The 17,022-nt window shown below is 52.6% G+C and overlaps 1 protein-coding gene across 17 annotated transcripts in view; it reads right to left on the reverse strand.

Annotated features, from left to right (window-relative positions):
• The window catches only part of SCARB1 (scavenger receptor class B member 1), an 89,077-nt gene that overhangs the window by 65,955 nt on the left and 6,100 nt on the right, over positions 1 to 17,022 (reverse strand). For 3 of the 17 annotated variants that reach the window (XM_074008377.1, XM_074008376.1, XM_074008373.1), the window contains exon 2: positions 3,502 to 3,546. The exons of 9 other annotated variants lie outside the window; for them this stretch is intronic. In XM_074008377.1, the coding sequence (XP_073864478.1) occupies positions 3,502 to 3,504 (3 nt within the window). In that variant the 5' untranslated portion in view covers positions 3,505 to 3,546. Of the gene's footprint in view, positions 1 to 3,501; positions 3,547 to 16,499; positions 16,713 to 17,022 lie in introns of those variants that run through there. 5 more of the 17 variants (XM_074008375.1, XM_074008374.1, XM_065525016.2 and 2 more) reach the window with 2 other exon arrangements.

The raw sequence follows: 17,022 nt of genomic DNA on the forward strand, positions 1-17,022 counted from the left end.
CACCACATTGGTCAGGCTGGTCTCAAACTCCTGACTTCAAGCAATCCACCTGTCTCAGCCTCCCAAAGTACTGGGATTACAGGTGTGAGCCACCACGCCCAGACCGGGTCTGTTTTCTTACCCCCCACTCTATACTGCCGTGTACACTGAGATAGTAATCACAGTAATAAGTGGTATTTTTCATTCTTGTCATTATTACCTCACTTGACAAGGTAGAAAGCCCAAGTGCTGTGACAGGTGAGGAAACTGAAGCAAGAGGTTTATAACAGGCCTAAGGCCTTAAGTGGCCTCTGAACGCCACGGGACACCTGATGGCCCAGATTCCCTCTGCGAACTCCTCCATCACCCAGGACCTCAGATGGCCTCTAGGAACTTACTCCAAATTTACACACACACAAAGGCTGGCAATGAACGTCACCGATGTCCCTAACACGGCCACCTCACCACCCATGATGGCAGCTGAGTCGGCCCCAGGCGGCATCGACGCACGTCCCATCCACCAACCCACCTGCCCCTGCAGCAGCAGCTCTTGAAGCAAGGGCCCCCGCTAGCCCCATTTTACAAGGAGGGAGCCAAGGCACAGAGAAGCCCGCTCACTTGCCCACAACCACACGGCCGGAGAGCACCATGCAGAGGAGGACGAGCTCAGCTCAGGGACGGCACCACCGACAGCTTGCACACAGCTCTCCCAACCGTCACCAGAGCCTCAACATCTAGATTTGGATGTAAAATCCGCCCCTCTGGTTTTTTGGGGGGTTTTTTGTTTGTTTGTTTGTTTTGTTTTTGTCGCCCAGGCTGGAGTGCAGTGGCGTGATCTTGGCTCACCATAACCTCCGCCTACCAGGTTCAAGCGATTCTCCTGCCTCAGTCTCCCGAGTAGCTGCGATTACAGGTGCCCACCACCATGCCCGGCTAATTTTTGTAGTTTTTAGGAGAGATGGGGTTTCACCATGTTGGCCAGGCTGGTCTTGAACTCCCGACCTCAAGTAATCCACCCGCCTCAGCCTCCCAAAGTGCTGGGATTACAGGCGTGAGCCACCGTGCTTGGCCAAAATCTGCCGATCTTTAATGCTGGCAAACAATTTAGGTTTTCTTAGCAGCGGCATGGGGCAAACAAAACACATTGCCAGCCAGGCCTGGGCCCATGGGCAGCCAGGGTACAGTGCCCGGATGGTAGCAGGGAACACAGATTCTGATGGAGATATGGCTTCCCTCCATCACCTGCTGTGTGACCTCCGGCAGGTATCTTAACCTCTCTGAGCCTGTGTGGTGTCTGGCACACAGCGAGTACTTGATCAATGCCAGCTATTGTTAACACCATCCTTCCTGTAACGGGTTGAATGGTGGTCCCCAAAGATATGGCCGCTTGGAATCTGTGAATGTAACCAAAAAAGGGGCTTTTCTGCAGATGTTATAATTAAGTTAAAGGTCTAGAGATCAGGCTGTCCTGGATTAGTGTAGGTCCTAAATCCAATGACAAAAATGTCCTTATAAGAGATGACACACAGTTACTCAGGAGGCTGGAGTACAAGGATCACTTGAGCTCAGGGGGTCGAGGCTGAAGTACGAGGACCACTTGAGCCCAGGGGGTCGAGGCTGCAGTGAGCTGTGATCACGCCACTGCACTCCAGCCTGGGCAACAGAGCGAGATTCCCCTCTCTAAAAATATAAAACAAAAGAGAGAGAGAGAAAGAAGACACAGAGGAGAAGGCCAGGTGATGATGGAGGCAGAATTTGGAGCGATACAGCCACAAACCACAAAACAGCTAGAGTCACAGAAGCTGGAGGAGACAAGGAGAGAGCCTCCCCTACACCCTCTGGAGGCAGTGTGTTCCCAGTGACGCCTTGATTCCAGACTGCTGGCCTCCGGGACTGCAGGAGAATCCATGCCTGATATCTGAAGCCACCACGTCAGCGGTCATCTGTTACAGCAGCCCAGGAAGCTCATCCACCCCGAGAAAGCCCTGAACCACATGAGGGTGTTTCCAGCACAGCAAGGTCTTACTGGAAAGGACCCCCGGACCCCAATGTTCTAGAGGTGTGCCCCACAATCCCACGTGCCCCTCTTCACTGCTCTGGCCTTTGGGAAACACAGCCCTGTCCTTTGCAGGCTCCTATTTGCAAAGCCCGCTGGGAGACAGAGGCCCAGGGCTGGGATGAGGATGGGTTCTGTGTGGGAACGAGAGATGCCAAGATCCACCTAGGTGCCCCAGCCAAGAAGCAGAAAAGCATGGGAATCGTGCGCCCATGTGGGGCGTGTGCCAGGGACGGGAAGGATACGGGTGTGGGTCCCCCTCTGTGGACGCAAACACGTTTATTGCAGGAAGGAAAAACAAGGAACTGTTAACCCAAGTCACCTCTGGAGCAAAGACCAGCTGGGCCCAGGGGAGCAGTGGCGTGCTGTGATCTTTCCAGAAGGTTGACTCTTTTTCATACACTTTCAATTTGTTTGATCATATCCCTATTTTACCTTCCTTATTTTTAATGCCAGCCAGGGCTTTCTGGGTAAGAGCTGGGCACACCCAGTGAGAGGCAACGTGACCATCCACAGCTGCTCTCCTTGGCCTCCAGTTTGTTTTGTTTGTGTCTTACTTTCTGTGGAGATGGGGGGTCTTGAACTCCTGGCCTCAGGCGATCCTCCCACCTCTGCCTCACTGAGTGCTGGGATTACAGGCATGAGCCCCTGCACCTGGCCTCGACCTCTGGTTTGTGAGATGGAAGAAGTTGGCCCCATGTGCAGAGGTGGAAATCGGCTTTCAGGAGAAAAGTGAGTTGCCACAGGACCCAAGTAGTAGGACCTGGATTTGAGCCCAGAGTTCTGCAGATCTGAGGACTGGGCACCCACACACACAGTGCTGGCCAGAAGCATGTACCCCCCCAAATTCATTCCCACGTAGAGCCTCAGAATGTGGCCTTATTTAAAAATAGGGTCTCTGCAGATGTTACCAAGTTAAGATCGCAAGATGAGGTCATCCCGGATTGAGGAAGGGCCCTACATCCATGCTGGAGGCCCTACATCCACGCTGGAGGCCCTGCATCCACGCTGGAGGCCCTACATCCATGCTGCGGGCCCTACATCCACGCTGCGGGCCCTACATCCACGCTGCGGGCCCTACATCCATGCTGGAGGCCCTCCAAGCCCAAGCTGGGGGGTCTAGCCCCAGCGTGCTCTGTGACCCTCCAACAAGGCCCTCAAAATCTCTGAGCCTCAGACCTCCACCTGAGGACTTACGAAAGGAAGAAGACCCAAATTTGCACCTAAAAAAAGCACATGAGAACAATGCTGCACCACGTACACCCACTGGGACCCCAGACATTCCCGAAGGCTAAAGCGTCTCAGGTGCTGGAGAGGATGTGAGAGCTGGGAGGGTGAACAGCAGTGGCCCTTCTGGAAGGCATGTTGGGTGAAACTATCTCCCCCTTGCCCTACAGCAATTCCACTCCTGCGCATCCCCAGGAAATTCTGCAAAAGCACAAGGCAGCAGGGTCCAGCATATTTGCCATTTGTGGAGGCAGGAGTCAGACGTAGCCAAGGTACCCCCGTCACTAAGGGAATAAACACAACAGGATGAATATTAATTGGGGGTCCAGGCAGCAGTGGGAAGCAATACATGCACAGGAACACGGACAGATTTTAAACAGGGCAGCACAAGGAATGTTGGCACGAGTTACCGTGCGTGGCACGGAGAAGCCACCCTCTCCTCAGACATGAATGGCCATGTGAGGGGGGCCTCCCTGTGCCACCCCCAGCTCAAAGCACTTCCACCTTTAGCTCCCTCAGTCCTCACTGAATCCTATAGGAAGGCATGGTTTTAGCCCATTTTATAGGTACCCTACTATTATGAGCTGAACTGTGCTCCCCCAAAATTCCCACGTCGCAGCCCTAACCCTCGGTGCATCAGAATGTGACTGTATTGTGGGGGGCAGGGCCTTTAAATCGGTGATTACGTTAAAATGAGGCCAGTGGGGTGAGCCCTAATCCAATCTGACTGACGCCCTTAGAAGAGGAGATTAGGACACGTAGAGAGCCGTTAGGGACGTGCGCACACAGGGAGAAGGTGGTGTCTACGAGGCTGGGAGAGGGGTCTCCAGAGAAGCCAGCCCTACCGACATGTTGATCTTAGACTTCCAGCCTCAGAACTGCACAGGAATACACGGTCTTTCGCACATGCACCTGTTATGGACCTTTCTTCCTTCCTTCCTTCCTTCCTCCCTTCCTCTCTCTTTTTCTTTTCTTTCTTTCTTTTCTTTCTCTCTTTTCTTCCTTTCTTTTCTTTCTTTCTTTTCTTTTTTTTTTTTTGAGACAGAGTCCTACTCTGTCGCCCAGACTGGAGTGCAGTGGCACAATCTCGGCTCACTGCAACCTCCACCTCCCATGCAGACTCAGACACCCACCAGAGACCAGAGACTTGAGGAGCCTGGCCATGGTCACACAGCAGCAGGAGGCAGGGCCGGGATCTGGACCCACCCCTGGAGGCTCTGGAATCTGTGCTATCGCCCAGGACAGCACGAGGTCCAAGGACACGCTCAGGTTTACAGATGCAGCGACACAGAGGGCAGGCACAGGGGCAGGGAGGACTGAAGAGCGAGAGGGGTGAGGGGAAGGAGGGGATAAAAGGAGACCACTGAAAGCAGAGGCCAAGCGAGTTCCTAAAATGTGCGCTCCCAGCAGTACCGCTCCCAGCAGCCACCAGCCCAGATGCCCATCCACAGAGGTGCGGAAAAGCAACATGCAGTCCATTCGCACCGTGGAGCCCTGCTCAGCCACAAAAATGAACGCAGCACTCCACATGCCACACCACGATGAACCCCAAAAACGTGACGCTAAGCAGAAGAAATCGGGCACTTAAGGCCACACATCACATGATTTCATTTATAAAAAATGTCCAGGGCTGGGCACGGTGGCTCAGGTCTGTAATCCCAACACTTTGGGACGGAGGCGGGTAGATCACCTGAGGTCAGGAGTTCGAGACCAGCCTGGCCAACATGATAAAACCCCTGTCTCTACTAAAAATACAAAAAAAAGTTAGCCGGGTGTGGTGGCGGGCACCTGTAATCCCAGCTACGCGGGAGGCTGAGGCAAGAGAATCGCTTGAACCCGGGAGGCCGGAGGTTGCAGTGAGCCGAGATTGCGCCACTGCACTCCAGCCTGGGCAACAGAGCAGGACTCTGTTGAAAGAAAGAGAGAAAGAGAGAGAGAGAGAGAGAGAGAGAGAGAGAGAAGAAAGAGAAGAAAGAAAGAGAGAAAGAAAGAAAAGAAAGATCCATAACAGGTGCATCTATAGAGACAGAAAGAAAATGAGTGGTTGCCAGGGGCTGGGGAGCTGCAAGGAGCGGAGAATGGGCAATTCTACTTGGGAGGGATGGAAATGTTTTGAAACTAAGTAGAAGTGGTGGTTTCACTGAATTGTTCAATTTACAAGGATTAATTATATGTTATGTGAATTTCACCTCAATAAATTGTTAAATGAAAAACAAGTGATGGGATTGGAAACTGCTGCAACCACTTTGGACAACAGCTTGGCCCTTCTCCATGCAGGTGAAGACATGCACGCCATGACCAGCCCCTCTACTCCGAACGTCAGGCCCTAGAGGGATTCAGGCACATGTCCCTTGCAGGCAGGGACACGAGTGTGTCATAACCCAGAAGTGGACACAGTCACTGGCATCGGGGTTAAAACAGATGAACTGGCTGGGTACGGTGGCTCATGCCTGTAATCCCAGCACTTTGGGAGGCCGAGGCAGGCAGATCATGAGGTCAAGAGGTTGAGACCATCCTGGCCAATATGAAACCCTATCTCTACTAAAAATACAAAAATTAGCTGGGCGTGGTGGTGCATGCCTATAATCCTAGGTACTTGGGAGGCTGAGGCAGGAGAATTGCTTGAACCTGGGAGGCAGAGGTGGGAGTGAGCAGAGATCGCACCACTGCACTCCAGCCTGGCCACAGAGCAAGACTCCATCTCAAAAAAAAGAAACAAAACAGACAGATGAACTGTGACACTGGCTTCTTCCGATTAGCATCATGAACTGTGATATGATATGGCCATGAAAATGGAGTGCAGCTTATCACAACAATGTGGATGGATCCCACAAATACAGTATGAAGTAACACCAGCAAGACTAAATCAAACAAAAATACAGAGAGTATGCTTGCATTCAAGTAAAGTCCAAAACCAGACCAAACTAATCCCGGTGTTTAGGGATGGGTATGAGGGAGTGACACTATCAAAAGCAAAGCAAGCCGGGACCAAACACAGTTTCTTCTGCAGGGGCTTCAGGGCAGATGAGCTTTCACTCTTTTTCACGTGGGGTGATCGCACGCATGTTCATCTTAGTTACGTATTTGATTGCATGTGTCTTACACTTTCCTCAAAGTGAGCAATATTTCACAAAAAACAGAAATCAAAGACTCTGGGTGGAAAGTGCAAAGCGAGGGTTGCAGCAGGTGGAGTCCAGGAGCCTGGGAACAGATAGTAGAAGGAAATCCCAAGGACAGGGGAGACTTGGCTGTTCCCAGAGCTGCCAAGGGATCCTGGCTGCAATGGGCTCTCAGCCAAGTAAGGTCAGCATGATCTCCACCTGCCTGCAGGAGGCCAGACAGGCCCAAGATGATCCGGCACAAGAATTTCCACAGGGCTCTGAGGTCTGGGCATCTGGGCTGGTGGCTGCCGGGAGGCCCAGGTAGGGACAGGCAAAAGAGGAAAAGCCCCCACCTGCCACTCCATCCAGCCTCCCGTTTCCACCTGACCAGCCGTAAGACCCCAGGGTTTCCACAGTCTTTCTGGCCCAGGGGAAGAGGCAGGGATCAGATCCGCCATCCCTTCCCATGTGACGGCACCGGGGTGGGCATAGGCTGGCCGAAGGCCACTGAAGGATGGACGCATCACTGCTCAAAGGCAAGGAACGAGAGCCAGGAATTTTAGAAAGCAGGTGGAGGAAGGGGCCGGGGGGAATCGCAGGCTTCTTCAACCCAGGAGGTTCAAACTCGCACTGTAACTGCCAGGCTGGGAGCTGGCGGAGGGTCCAGGCACCCACCCCAGCTCATCAGAAACACTCTGCTCCAAACTGATTCACACAATGAGGCTTCTGTGTGGGAGACTGTGGGAAGAACACGTGCGCGCCTGAGAAAGCAATCAGACAAATCCAAATCAAGAGCCGTCCTGCCAAAAGCACCCGCCTGGCCCCTTTACAGATGCCAGTGTCCCGAAAGACCGAGCAAAAAGAAAAGGGCTGGAGAGCAGGTCTGGATCAAAGAGGAAAAACACATAAGGCAACCAGATGCAGGATGCAACCTTGGATTCAAAATTATTATTATTTTTTTTTTTGAGACGGAGACTCACTCTGTTGCCCAGGCTGGAGTGCAGTGGTGTGATCTTGGCTCACTGCAACCTCCCGCCTCCTGGGTTCAAGCGATTCTCCTGCCTCAGCCTCCCAAGTAGCTGGGACTACAGGTGCGCACCACTACGCCCAGCTAATTTTTGTATTTTTAGTAGAGACAGGGTTTCACCATGTTGGCCAGGATGGTCTCAACCTCTTGACCTTGTGATCCACCCGCCTCGGCCTCCCAAAGTGTTATGATTACAGGCATGAGCCACCATGCCCGGCCAATTCAAAATTTTTTCATGAACAACTACCACAAAAAGTGTTATTGGGACCGTAAGGGAATCTGAACGCAGACTGAGTGTCAGATTAAAGGTGTGGATCCTCGTGGCCTTCCTGAGTGGGGTCATGGTCTGCGGTCATGGAGAAGGAAGTCCTTGTCCTCAGAATGCACCCAAAAGGCTCAGAAACAAGAGAGAGAGAGAGAGAGAGAGAGAGAGAGAACGTACATGCAGCAACTTGTACTTTTCTTGCCATTTTTACAAAATAAAATTTTTGAAAATAGAACCTCGGGTGATGGGGTGGTGGAAGAACACACTGGGCTGCTTTATTTTAAAAGCTGGTGCCTCCCTCATGAGAACGGCAGAACGAGCCGGGGTACATCCGCACCGTGGAACGTTTCCAGGCATCTAGAGAATCAGAGCGTGATCATCACCAGAAAATCCCGGCTGACTGAGGAAAACATGGACAAGCGATGACAGCGTGAGAAACCCACGGCACAGCAAAGCGTGCAGAGTATGGTCCCATTTCAGCAAACTGCTGACAGATGGATCCCTCTCTATGTCTGTGTCTATCAGGTTAAGATGTGGGAAACAGCAAGCCCTTACGTGACACTTGCCAAGCTGCTATTCGAAGTATCTGACATGAGCCAATTCTGCCACCTTAAAAGCCCTATGTAGGACATGCTTTTATTAACTTCATTTTACAGAAAAGTAAAAAAGGCACAGAGAGGGTGAGTCACTTGGCTGAGGCACCCAACTGGGAAGTGGCCAAGCCAGGATTTGAACCTGGGCTGCCTGCCTCCAAAGTCCATACACTGGGGTCCACCTGAGCTGCTGGAAGCTGAAGCCCTGCCAAAGGCTGGAGAGAAGCCTGGGACTGATGCTGGGACACACTGCAGGGTACACCTGGTGGCTACGATTCCAGATCCACTCCTCCGCAGCTGCATCTGGGCAGCTCATCCCTCCCACCCCTACCTCATCCTCTCTCTGCCCACGGCACACCCCTGCAGCCTCTCACCTCGGGTGGACAAAGCCTGAACTTTGGCACACCAGCCCTGACATCTCTCCCACTTTTTAAAAAACGCCTCGTCCCAGTCCTGCCGCCAGGATGTGAACAGGCAGGGGTATCAATGGCACCCTGGGAACTTCCTGTCTGAAGGACATTCGTTAATGACTTCCTCCTGCACCCACCCAGGCCCCTTCCACCCCTGCTGCCCGGGCCCTCCTGGCCTCCATCCAGCTAGCCTGGGACAGTCAGCCCCACCCAGCACTCGCTGCTAACTATCTCCGTGGCCTTGAGTATCCTACAGAATTTGGTTCCCAAAAGAAAAATAAAAGATGGAACTGAGCTTCGGAACCCAAGTCAGTCCAGATCTAACACTCTGACAGCTGATGAAACTTTCCCCATTAAAGCGATTAGCCCAGGTACAGTGACTCATGAGTGTAATCCCGGCACTTTGTAAGACCAAGGTGGGAGGATTGCTTAAGGCCAGGAGTTCAAGGCCAGCCTGGGCAACATAGCAAGACTCCTGTCTCTACAAAAAATTTAAAAATTAGCTGGGCATGGTGCACACCTGTAGTCCCAGTTACTCAGGAGGCCAAGGTAGGAGGATCGATTGAGCCTGAGTAGTTGAAGCTGCAATGAGCTGTAATCATATCACTGCATTCCAGCTTGGGTGACAGAGTGAGACCCTGTCTCAAAAAATCTAAATAAATAAATAATAAAGGCCGGGCACTGTGGCATATGCCTATAATTCCAGCACTTTGGGAGGCCAAAGTGGGTGGATCATTTGAGGTCAAGAGCTCCAGACTAGCCTGGCCAACCTGGCAAAACCCCGCCTCTACTAAAAATACAAAAATTAGCCAGGCGTGGTGGAGGGCACCTCTAATCCCAACTACTCAGGAGGATGAGGCAGGAGAATCTCTTAAACCCGGGAGGTGGAGGTTGCTGTGAACCAAGATCATGCCACTACACTCCAGCCCAGGTGACAGACCGAGATCATGTCTCAAAAAAAATAAATAAGTAGGCCGGGCGTGGTGGCTCACACCTGTGATCCCAGCACTTTGGGAAGTCAAGGCGGGCGGATCACCTGAGGTCAGGAGTTCGAGACCGGCATGGCCAACATGGAGAAACCCCGTCTCTACTAAAAATACAAAATTAGCTGGGCATAGTGGTGCATGCCTGTAATCCCAGCTACTTGGGAGGCTGAGGCAGGAGAATCGCTTGAACCTGGGAGGCAAAGGTTGCAGTGAGCTGAGATCGCACCACTGCACTCCAGCCTGGGCAACAAGAGAGAAACTCCGTCTCAAAATAAACAAATAAATAAATAATAAATAAACAACTAGTAAGCTACTACCTCCTCAAGAGGCCTTGGTAAACAAAATAATCAGCCAAACAAAATAATCTCTAATACTGTAACAGCCAAAGACAGTGAAAGGCAATGCGGGGATGAAGTGGGAAGCTACTTGGGGGCAAAGGAGCCCAGCCCCACTTTTGCTGCCTATGGCTCTCTCATCTCCCTGCCAACGGCCCCTCCTTTTTACCTTTAGGGAACCACCCCACTCCTACCTGAGTCTGTATGGACAAGAACAACTTCCCTCCCTGGCTCTAAATGGCCAGGCGACCCAAGGCTGACCAATCACAGCAGTCCATTACTCGAGCCACAGCAATTGGTCCAAGGATGCACATGTGATCCCAGCCCAGCCAATCACAGCCAATGAGCATTGACAGCATAACCTGTCCCAGTCACTGAGAAAATTATTTAATTCTCCTTCAATATCCCTCAGGAAGGTTCCCTTCCAGGAGCTTCTGGGAATTCCAAAGCAGTCAGTTTCTCTGTGACGTGGTGCAGATGCCATTTATTTTCTAAGCATCCGAGGAAGCCACTGGCAAGTGAGACTGAGACGTACATACAAAAACATAGGAATCTAATTCCAGAATCGCATCCAGCCTGTCCGGATGCCCTGTCACGGGACTCAGGAGGAACAGCAGGGTCACAAGAAACTCACTCCCTACATTGACACTAACCAAGTCTACTTACGAGGGTCACTGCTGTTTTCCTTTTTTTAAATTGAGTGCATGTAGATGGTTTTGCATAAATGGCATGCTCATGGGCCACACCTCCACATTCCTGCACAGAGCGAAATCACCAGCAAAATGGACCTCGGTCTCCTGACTCAGCCTCGCACAGTCCTGCTAATGAGAACAAAGTGAAACATAAAGGACTCCATTCCTTTTTTTTTTTTTTTTTTTTTTTTGAGATGGAATCTCGCTGTCACCCAGGCTAGAGTGCAGTGGCGCAATCTCAGCTCACTGCAACCTCCACCTCCCGAGTTCAAGCAGTCCTCTGCCTCAGCCTCCCAAGTAGCTGGGACTACAGGTGTGTGCCACCATGCCCAGCTAATTTTTGTGTTTTTAGTAGAGATGAGGTTTCACCATGTTGGCCAGGCTGGTGTCGAACTCCTGATCTCAAGTGATCCACCCACCTCAGCCTCCTAGAGTGCTGGGATTACAGGCATGACACCGCGCCTGGCCCATAAATGGTTCCATTCTAAATAATGAACCTCGGTTTAAATGCTCAGGGAGAGAAACACTCCCAACCCCAGCCCCATCCAAGAGACTTGATGGGACCAAGATGCCAACAGGAGGATCCCTGCTTCCTCTTGGAGGCAGGAGGTGGCCCCAGAAACAGCCTCCACGCTTCCTGTGGCCCCTCCACCAGGACAGGTGCTGTCTCTTTATCCACCATCCACAGACAGCCTTGATGACATCTTTATACCCCCATATCCCTTCCTTCTGGCCACTCCACCTTCATGCTGGGGCAGGAAAGGGGTCAATCAGAAGCCACCAAAGCTCAGACAGGGAAACACCCCAGCACTGGAACCAGGCAGAAGTCACCGAAATCCAGATGGAGTGTGTTAAGACTCAGGCCTAGGCCGGGCGCGGTGGCTCAAGCCTGTAATCCCAGCACTTTGGGAGGCCGAGACGGGCGGATCACGAGGTCAGGAGATCGAGACCATCCTGGCTAACACGGTGAAACCCCGTCTCTACTAAAAAATACAAAAAACTAGCCGGGCGCGGTGGCGGGCGCCTATAGTCCCAGCTACTCGGGAGGCTGAGGCAGGAGAATGGCGTAAACCCGGGAGGCGGAGCTTGCAGTGAGCTGAGATCCGGCCACTGCACTCCAGCCTGGGCGGCAGAGCGAGACTCCGTCTCAAAAAAAAAAAAAAAAAAAAAAGACTCAGGCCTACAATCTGTGGAGGCATCCCAGCGATCCAGGCTTCGGGATGCTCCCCAGGGCATATGACCTCGCTTACCCTTGGCTACAGCCCGAGGAGGGAGGCCCGGGGAAACAAACCCGGCAGGGTTATGCAACTCACCCACAGCCCCAGAGATAGGCAGTGCAAGAGCCACTGCTAAACTCAGGGAACCTGGCTCCAAAGTCCACGCTGTGGAGGACCCCCACAGGGGCCTCTCTCTGCCTTAGCCCAAGGTCCTACCCTAAGCAGTCCTCTGACATGGACAAAGGTCTCCAACTATGGAATGCAGCCATGAACGACACAGATATAGTCTCTGTCCTCATGGAACTCACACAAGTGGATGAGATACTTTCAGAGACTGTTAAGGGCTCAGAAGGGAATAGCATGGAGTGGTTATAACACAGATGGCACAAGCCAGGCACGGTGGCTCACGCCTGTAATCCCAGCACTTTGGGAAGCTGAGACAGATGGATCACCTGAAGTCAGGAGTTCGAGACCAGCTTGACTAACACGGTGAGACCTCATCTCTACTAAAAATACAATATTAGCTGGGCATGGTGGCGCATGCCTGTAATCCCAGCTACTCAAGAGGCAAAGCTGGAGAGTCGCTTGAACCAGGGAGGAGGAGGTTGCAGTGAGCCAAGATGGGGCCATTGCCCTCCAGCTTAAAAACCACACAGATGGCACAGACAGTGGACGTGGGGGGCAACTGTCCATTGAGTGTGGTGGGCAGTCAGGGGGTGTCTTCTTCAAAAGGTTACATTTAAGCTTCAAAAGTTTACGTTTAAACATAAAAGAGGAACCAAGCATAAGAGCCAGGGGGACAAAAAGACGGTCCAGGCAAAAGAAAAAGCAAGTCCAAAAGCCCTGAGCCAGGACAGCGCGTGACATGTTGGAGGAAAAGGAAGGCCTGTGAGGTTGCAGTGGGGTGAGAATGCTGAGTTGAGATGGGCAGGGCCCGTGAAAATGAGGCCTACAGCTTTGATACCAAATGCAGGAAGATTTTATTCAGCTTCGTGAAATGATCCGATTTGCATAGGGTTTGTTTTGTTTTGTTTTGTTTTGTTTTGTTTTGGAGATGGAGTCTTGCTCTGTCTCCCAGGCTGGAGTGCAATGGTGCAATCTCGGCTCACTGCAACCCCTGCGTAGCTGGAATTACAGGCACATGCCACCATGCCTGGCTAATTTTTGTATTTTTAGTAGAGACGAGGTTTCACCATGTTGGCCAGGCTGGTCTTGAACTCCTGACCTCAGGTGATCCACCCACTTCGGCCTCCTTAAGTTCTGGGATTACAGGCATGAGCCACTGTGCCTGGCCCATTTTGCATGTTTTAAAGAGCATCCTGGCTTTGATGGGGAGAAGTGACAACAGTGTGGTATGAATCAGCAGAGCAAACAGCCCCATGAGGACACTCCAGCACCCACTGGGAAATGATGGTGGCAGCTCAGTCTGGGGCGATGGCTGTGGCAGGTGGAGGAGTAGGTCCCATCCCCCTGCACAGGACCACAACCTGCGACTGGTCACGAACCATCCTTTGAAACAACCCTTGTCTTTTAAACATCCTTTCAATAAATATTTGAGAACCTGAGATTATGTGCTAGGCATCGTTCCAGGGGCTTCAGTCATGGCAACAAACAACACAAAGCTCCCTGCTCTCATGGTCCGACATTCTCATGGGGAGAAATAGACAATAAACAATCAACATGAGACACAGGGAAGTTCCAGGGTATCTCAGTGGCTGACAGGGCCACAGAGAAGCAGAGCGAGTAAGAAGGGCTGGGAGCACAGGGGGATGAGGGGGAATCTGCATGATGCACAAACAGAGTTGGGGGGGTCTCCATGAGCAAGTCAGAGCTGAACAGAGACCTACAGGAGATGAGAGGGCTTGTGTCACGAGAGAGCTAAGGCGATTAGACCTGTGGGGCTAAGGAATGGCCAGGAGGCCATTGTGCAAGGGAAAAGGGAATGGGGACGTTGCCAGAAAAGTGGCAGGGGTGGATTGCACAGGTCCTGGGCTAGGTTAAGACCTGGCTGTGACTCCTAGGGGATGGGTCTGGCCATGTCAGGGCTTTGAGCGGAGGAGGTAAGTTGAGTGCAGTTTTGATGGGCTCCTGTGGCTGTTTATTGAGAAACCCCACTGGGGAGCAACGGTGAACACAGAGAGGCCAGTGAGGAGGCGGATGCAGGAATCCAGGGGAAAGGTGATGGTGCCTTGGACCAGAGGTGATGGCGCCTCGGGCGTGGTAAGAAGTGGTTGGAATCTGGGTATATTTAGATGAAGCCATAAAACTTTCTGACGCGTTCGTTGAAGGAAGTGGAGAGAACAGTCAAGGCTGAGTGCAAGATGTTGGCCCAGGCAACTGGAAGATGAGGGGGGAGGCTCCTGATGGAGTGGGAAGCTGGTGGGAGCCACAGGTGTGGCCGGGGGTGATGAGGAGCCAGCCGGGGCAAGCGTGAGCTGCCTTTGACCCCAAGTTGAGATATGGATGCCATTGGATGCTCAGGGGTGGGATTCAGGGGAAAGGTCTGGGCCCAGGGATACCAATTTGGGAGTAGTCAGGACAAGAGATGCCATTCAGACGTGAGGCTGGAGGAGCTCACCCCAAGGATGAGGGATGAGGACGCACAGAAAGGATGCCCAGGGCTCCACCAGTAGGAGGCAGGAGGCCAAGGAAATGAGGAGGCATCAGCAGGCAAGACGAGAGCAGCCAGGAAGGCAGGAGGAAAACCCAGATAATGGAGATTTAAAGAGCCTCAAGGGTCCTTCTAGAAGCTTCCAGAGAAGGTGGAAGGAACTTCACGCAAAATGTCAGGAAGCGAACAAGGTCAGGCCCCTCCTGTTCCTTCCCCCTCCCCAGCACAGGCAATCAGTGAACAGGAAGAAACAATGGAGTGCAGGGAAAGAAAACAAGAAAATTAAGATGGCCATGCCTTGGGCCACAAGGCTTCCTGGAACCCTGGGCCTGGGGAGCTTCTGAGCAGGCAGAGTGGCTCCATATCTCACCCAGGCTTTGGGAGGAAAATCGCCGGACACCTGCAGGGAGCCAGCCCCTGGGCCGTTTAAGGGGGGCCAGCGGAGCGCAAAGTCACATTCAAACAGCGGGGGGGAGACGAGGTGAATAAAAGGGATTCTCTTTTTGTTTTGTGTTTTTGATTTTTGACCAAGCCCTAGTGTTGAATTCTCTGCACAATTAATGTGTTTGTGGTATCAGAGCTGCCAGCACCTCCCGGAGCAGAAGGCCTGCACGGAACACTCCTCCACAGACTCCTCCAGGCCCAAGACGTAAACCACAAACTCTCTGGGCTCAGCCTCGGGGGGAGTGGCTATGGCCTCAGGGGCCTCTCTTCTGCTGGCCACAGGCATGGAATCACCCTCTGGACACTAAGGAACCTCCATGCAGGACCCACGGATGACAGTGCCAACGAGCCCGCAGCAAATCGCCATTGGGACCAAGACTCATCCAGGAAAAACACCTTCATGGAGCAAGCCCTCCACACGGGGGGACTCACTTCCATGGCATTTGCTAGAAACCAAAAGCCAGGGTAAGGCGACTCCAGGTGGCTGAGCTTCACCACGTTCTAATTAATCAGGGTGCGTCTCCCGGTGGAGGTACAGCAAGTACCGGCCATTCCAGGAAGGGACAGGGAATATTTCCTGGAAACCCCGGGTGCCGGGCCTGGCCCTGGAAAGGCCAGACAACAGCAGGACACATCAACATGTATGTGCAGACATCAACACACACGGACACGCATAAACACATGTGTTCATGTGTGTCCGTGTGCGTGTACAGACACGCCATGTGCGCCTGCGTCAACACATGTGGGCACATACCAACACAGGTGTCTGCACACACATCATGTGGTCACACATCAAGGCAGGTGTGTGCATGCCTACACAGGTGTGTGTCACTGTTTTCACCATTAACACATATGTACACGCACCAACACACGTGTGTGCAAACACACACTCATGAAGACAGGGAGAGGCAAATCTACCAGGAGCAAATCAACTAGACTCAGGCAAACTAAAAATAGCCCCTGTTTTTCAGCCGTCGCCAGGGAGTAAGTTGAAGTTGTCTCTCACATGCCAGGAGTAGGAAGTTCAATGGCAGGAAAGAGGAAGAAAAACAAAACAGAACTGGCACACACCTGTGATCCGAGCTCTCCTCTGAGGAGCCACCTCCCCACCCGTGACCAGTGATCAGTTCGAGGGCTTTGTCCCATGCGTCCAGACATGGGGGTCCTACAGGAAACGCCCGGTAGCTAGAGACACCGGACCTCCCTCCCTGGTTCCACTGGGGGGCTGATAAAGGCGCAGAGCGGACCGCCCCTGCAGGACAGGTGGGAGTCCAGCCCCCAGGGTCACTGGGAGCCCTGGGCTAGGAAGAGATGGCCTCCCCGGGAGCCTCACTTGGTGCCTGTGATTGAAGAACACGTCCCTGGTCTCAGACTCCCCCCAGAAGGGAGAGGCCAGGGTGCTCTCTGCACCAGCAATGTTTGGCGGGGTCATTATCAGGACAAAGGCCTCGAAGGGACCCTGCTGTTCCCTGGTGATACACAGAAAAGGAAGGGGCAGCCCAGGAAGACATTATAAGAAGGGACCCCCCGCTGCCCGCCGTAAGCATGCAGTCGACCTGCTCAGACACGCGGAGAACCGGGAGGACGCAGTCTGCAGAGGCCGCCGGGACCGGCTGTGGAGTCGAGCCCCCCAACTTGAAATCCTGATTCAACCACTTGGAGCTGTGTGACATGGCGCAAGTTACTTTCCGGCTCTTTGCATCCATTTCCCTCAATAAAACAAGACACAATAGTACCTATTTTAGATACTAAAAGAAATAATGCACATAAACACTTAGAACAGTGTCCAGCCACAGCGAGTGCCCATTGACTGTTATCTCTCACGAACCCCCACCTTTTAACTGATTGACAAAGATTTCCCAAAAGGCACAAACTCAGGGACAGTCGGTGCCCTCCCTGGCTGGCCCTGGTGCCTGGGCTCCCTGAGGCTCACTGTGTGACTCTGGCTGAGGGAGGCAGGGGTGAGACAAAGAGCCTGAGGCCAGGGCTGGGGGGTCGCACACGCCTCATTCATTCTGTAACCTGACTGGTGAAGGGTTGGCAAGGAGCTCAGGTGCTGCTATGGCCCTCAGGGACGCT

This window comes from Macaca fascicularis, chromosome 11 (genome assembly GCF_037993035.2).
Source record: "Macaca fascicularis isolate 582-1 chromosome 11, T2T-MFA8v1.1".
NCBI lineage: Eukaryota > Metazoa > Chordata > Mammalia > Primates > Cercopithecidae > Macaca > Macaca fascicularis.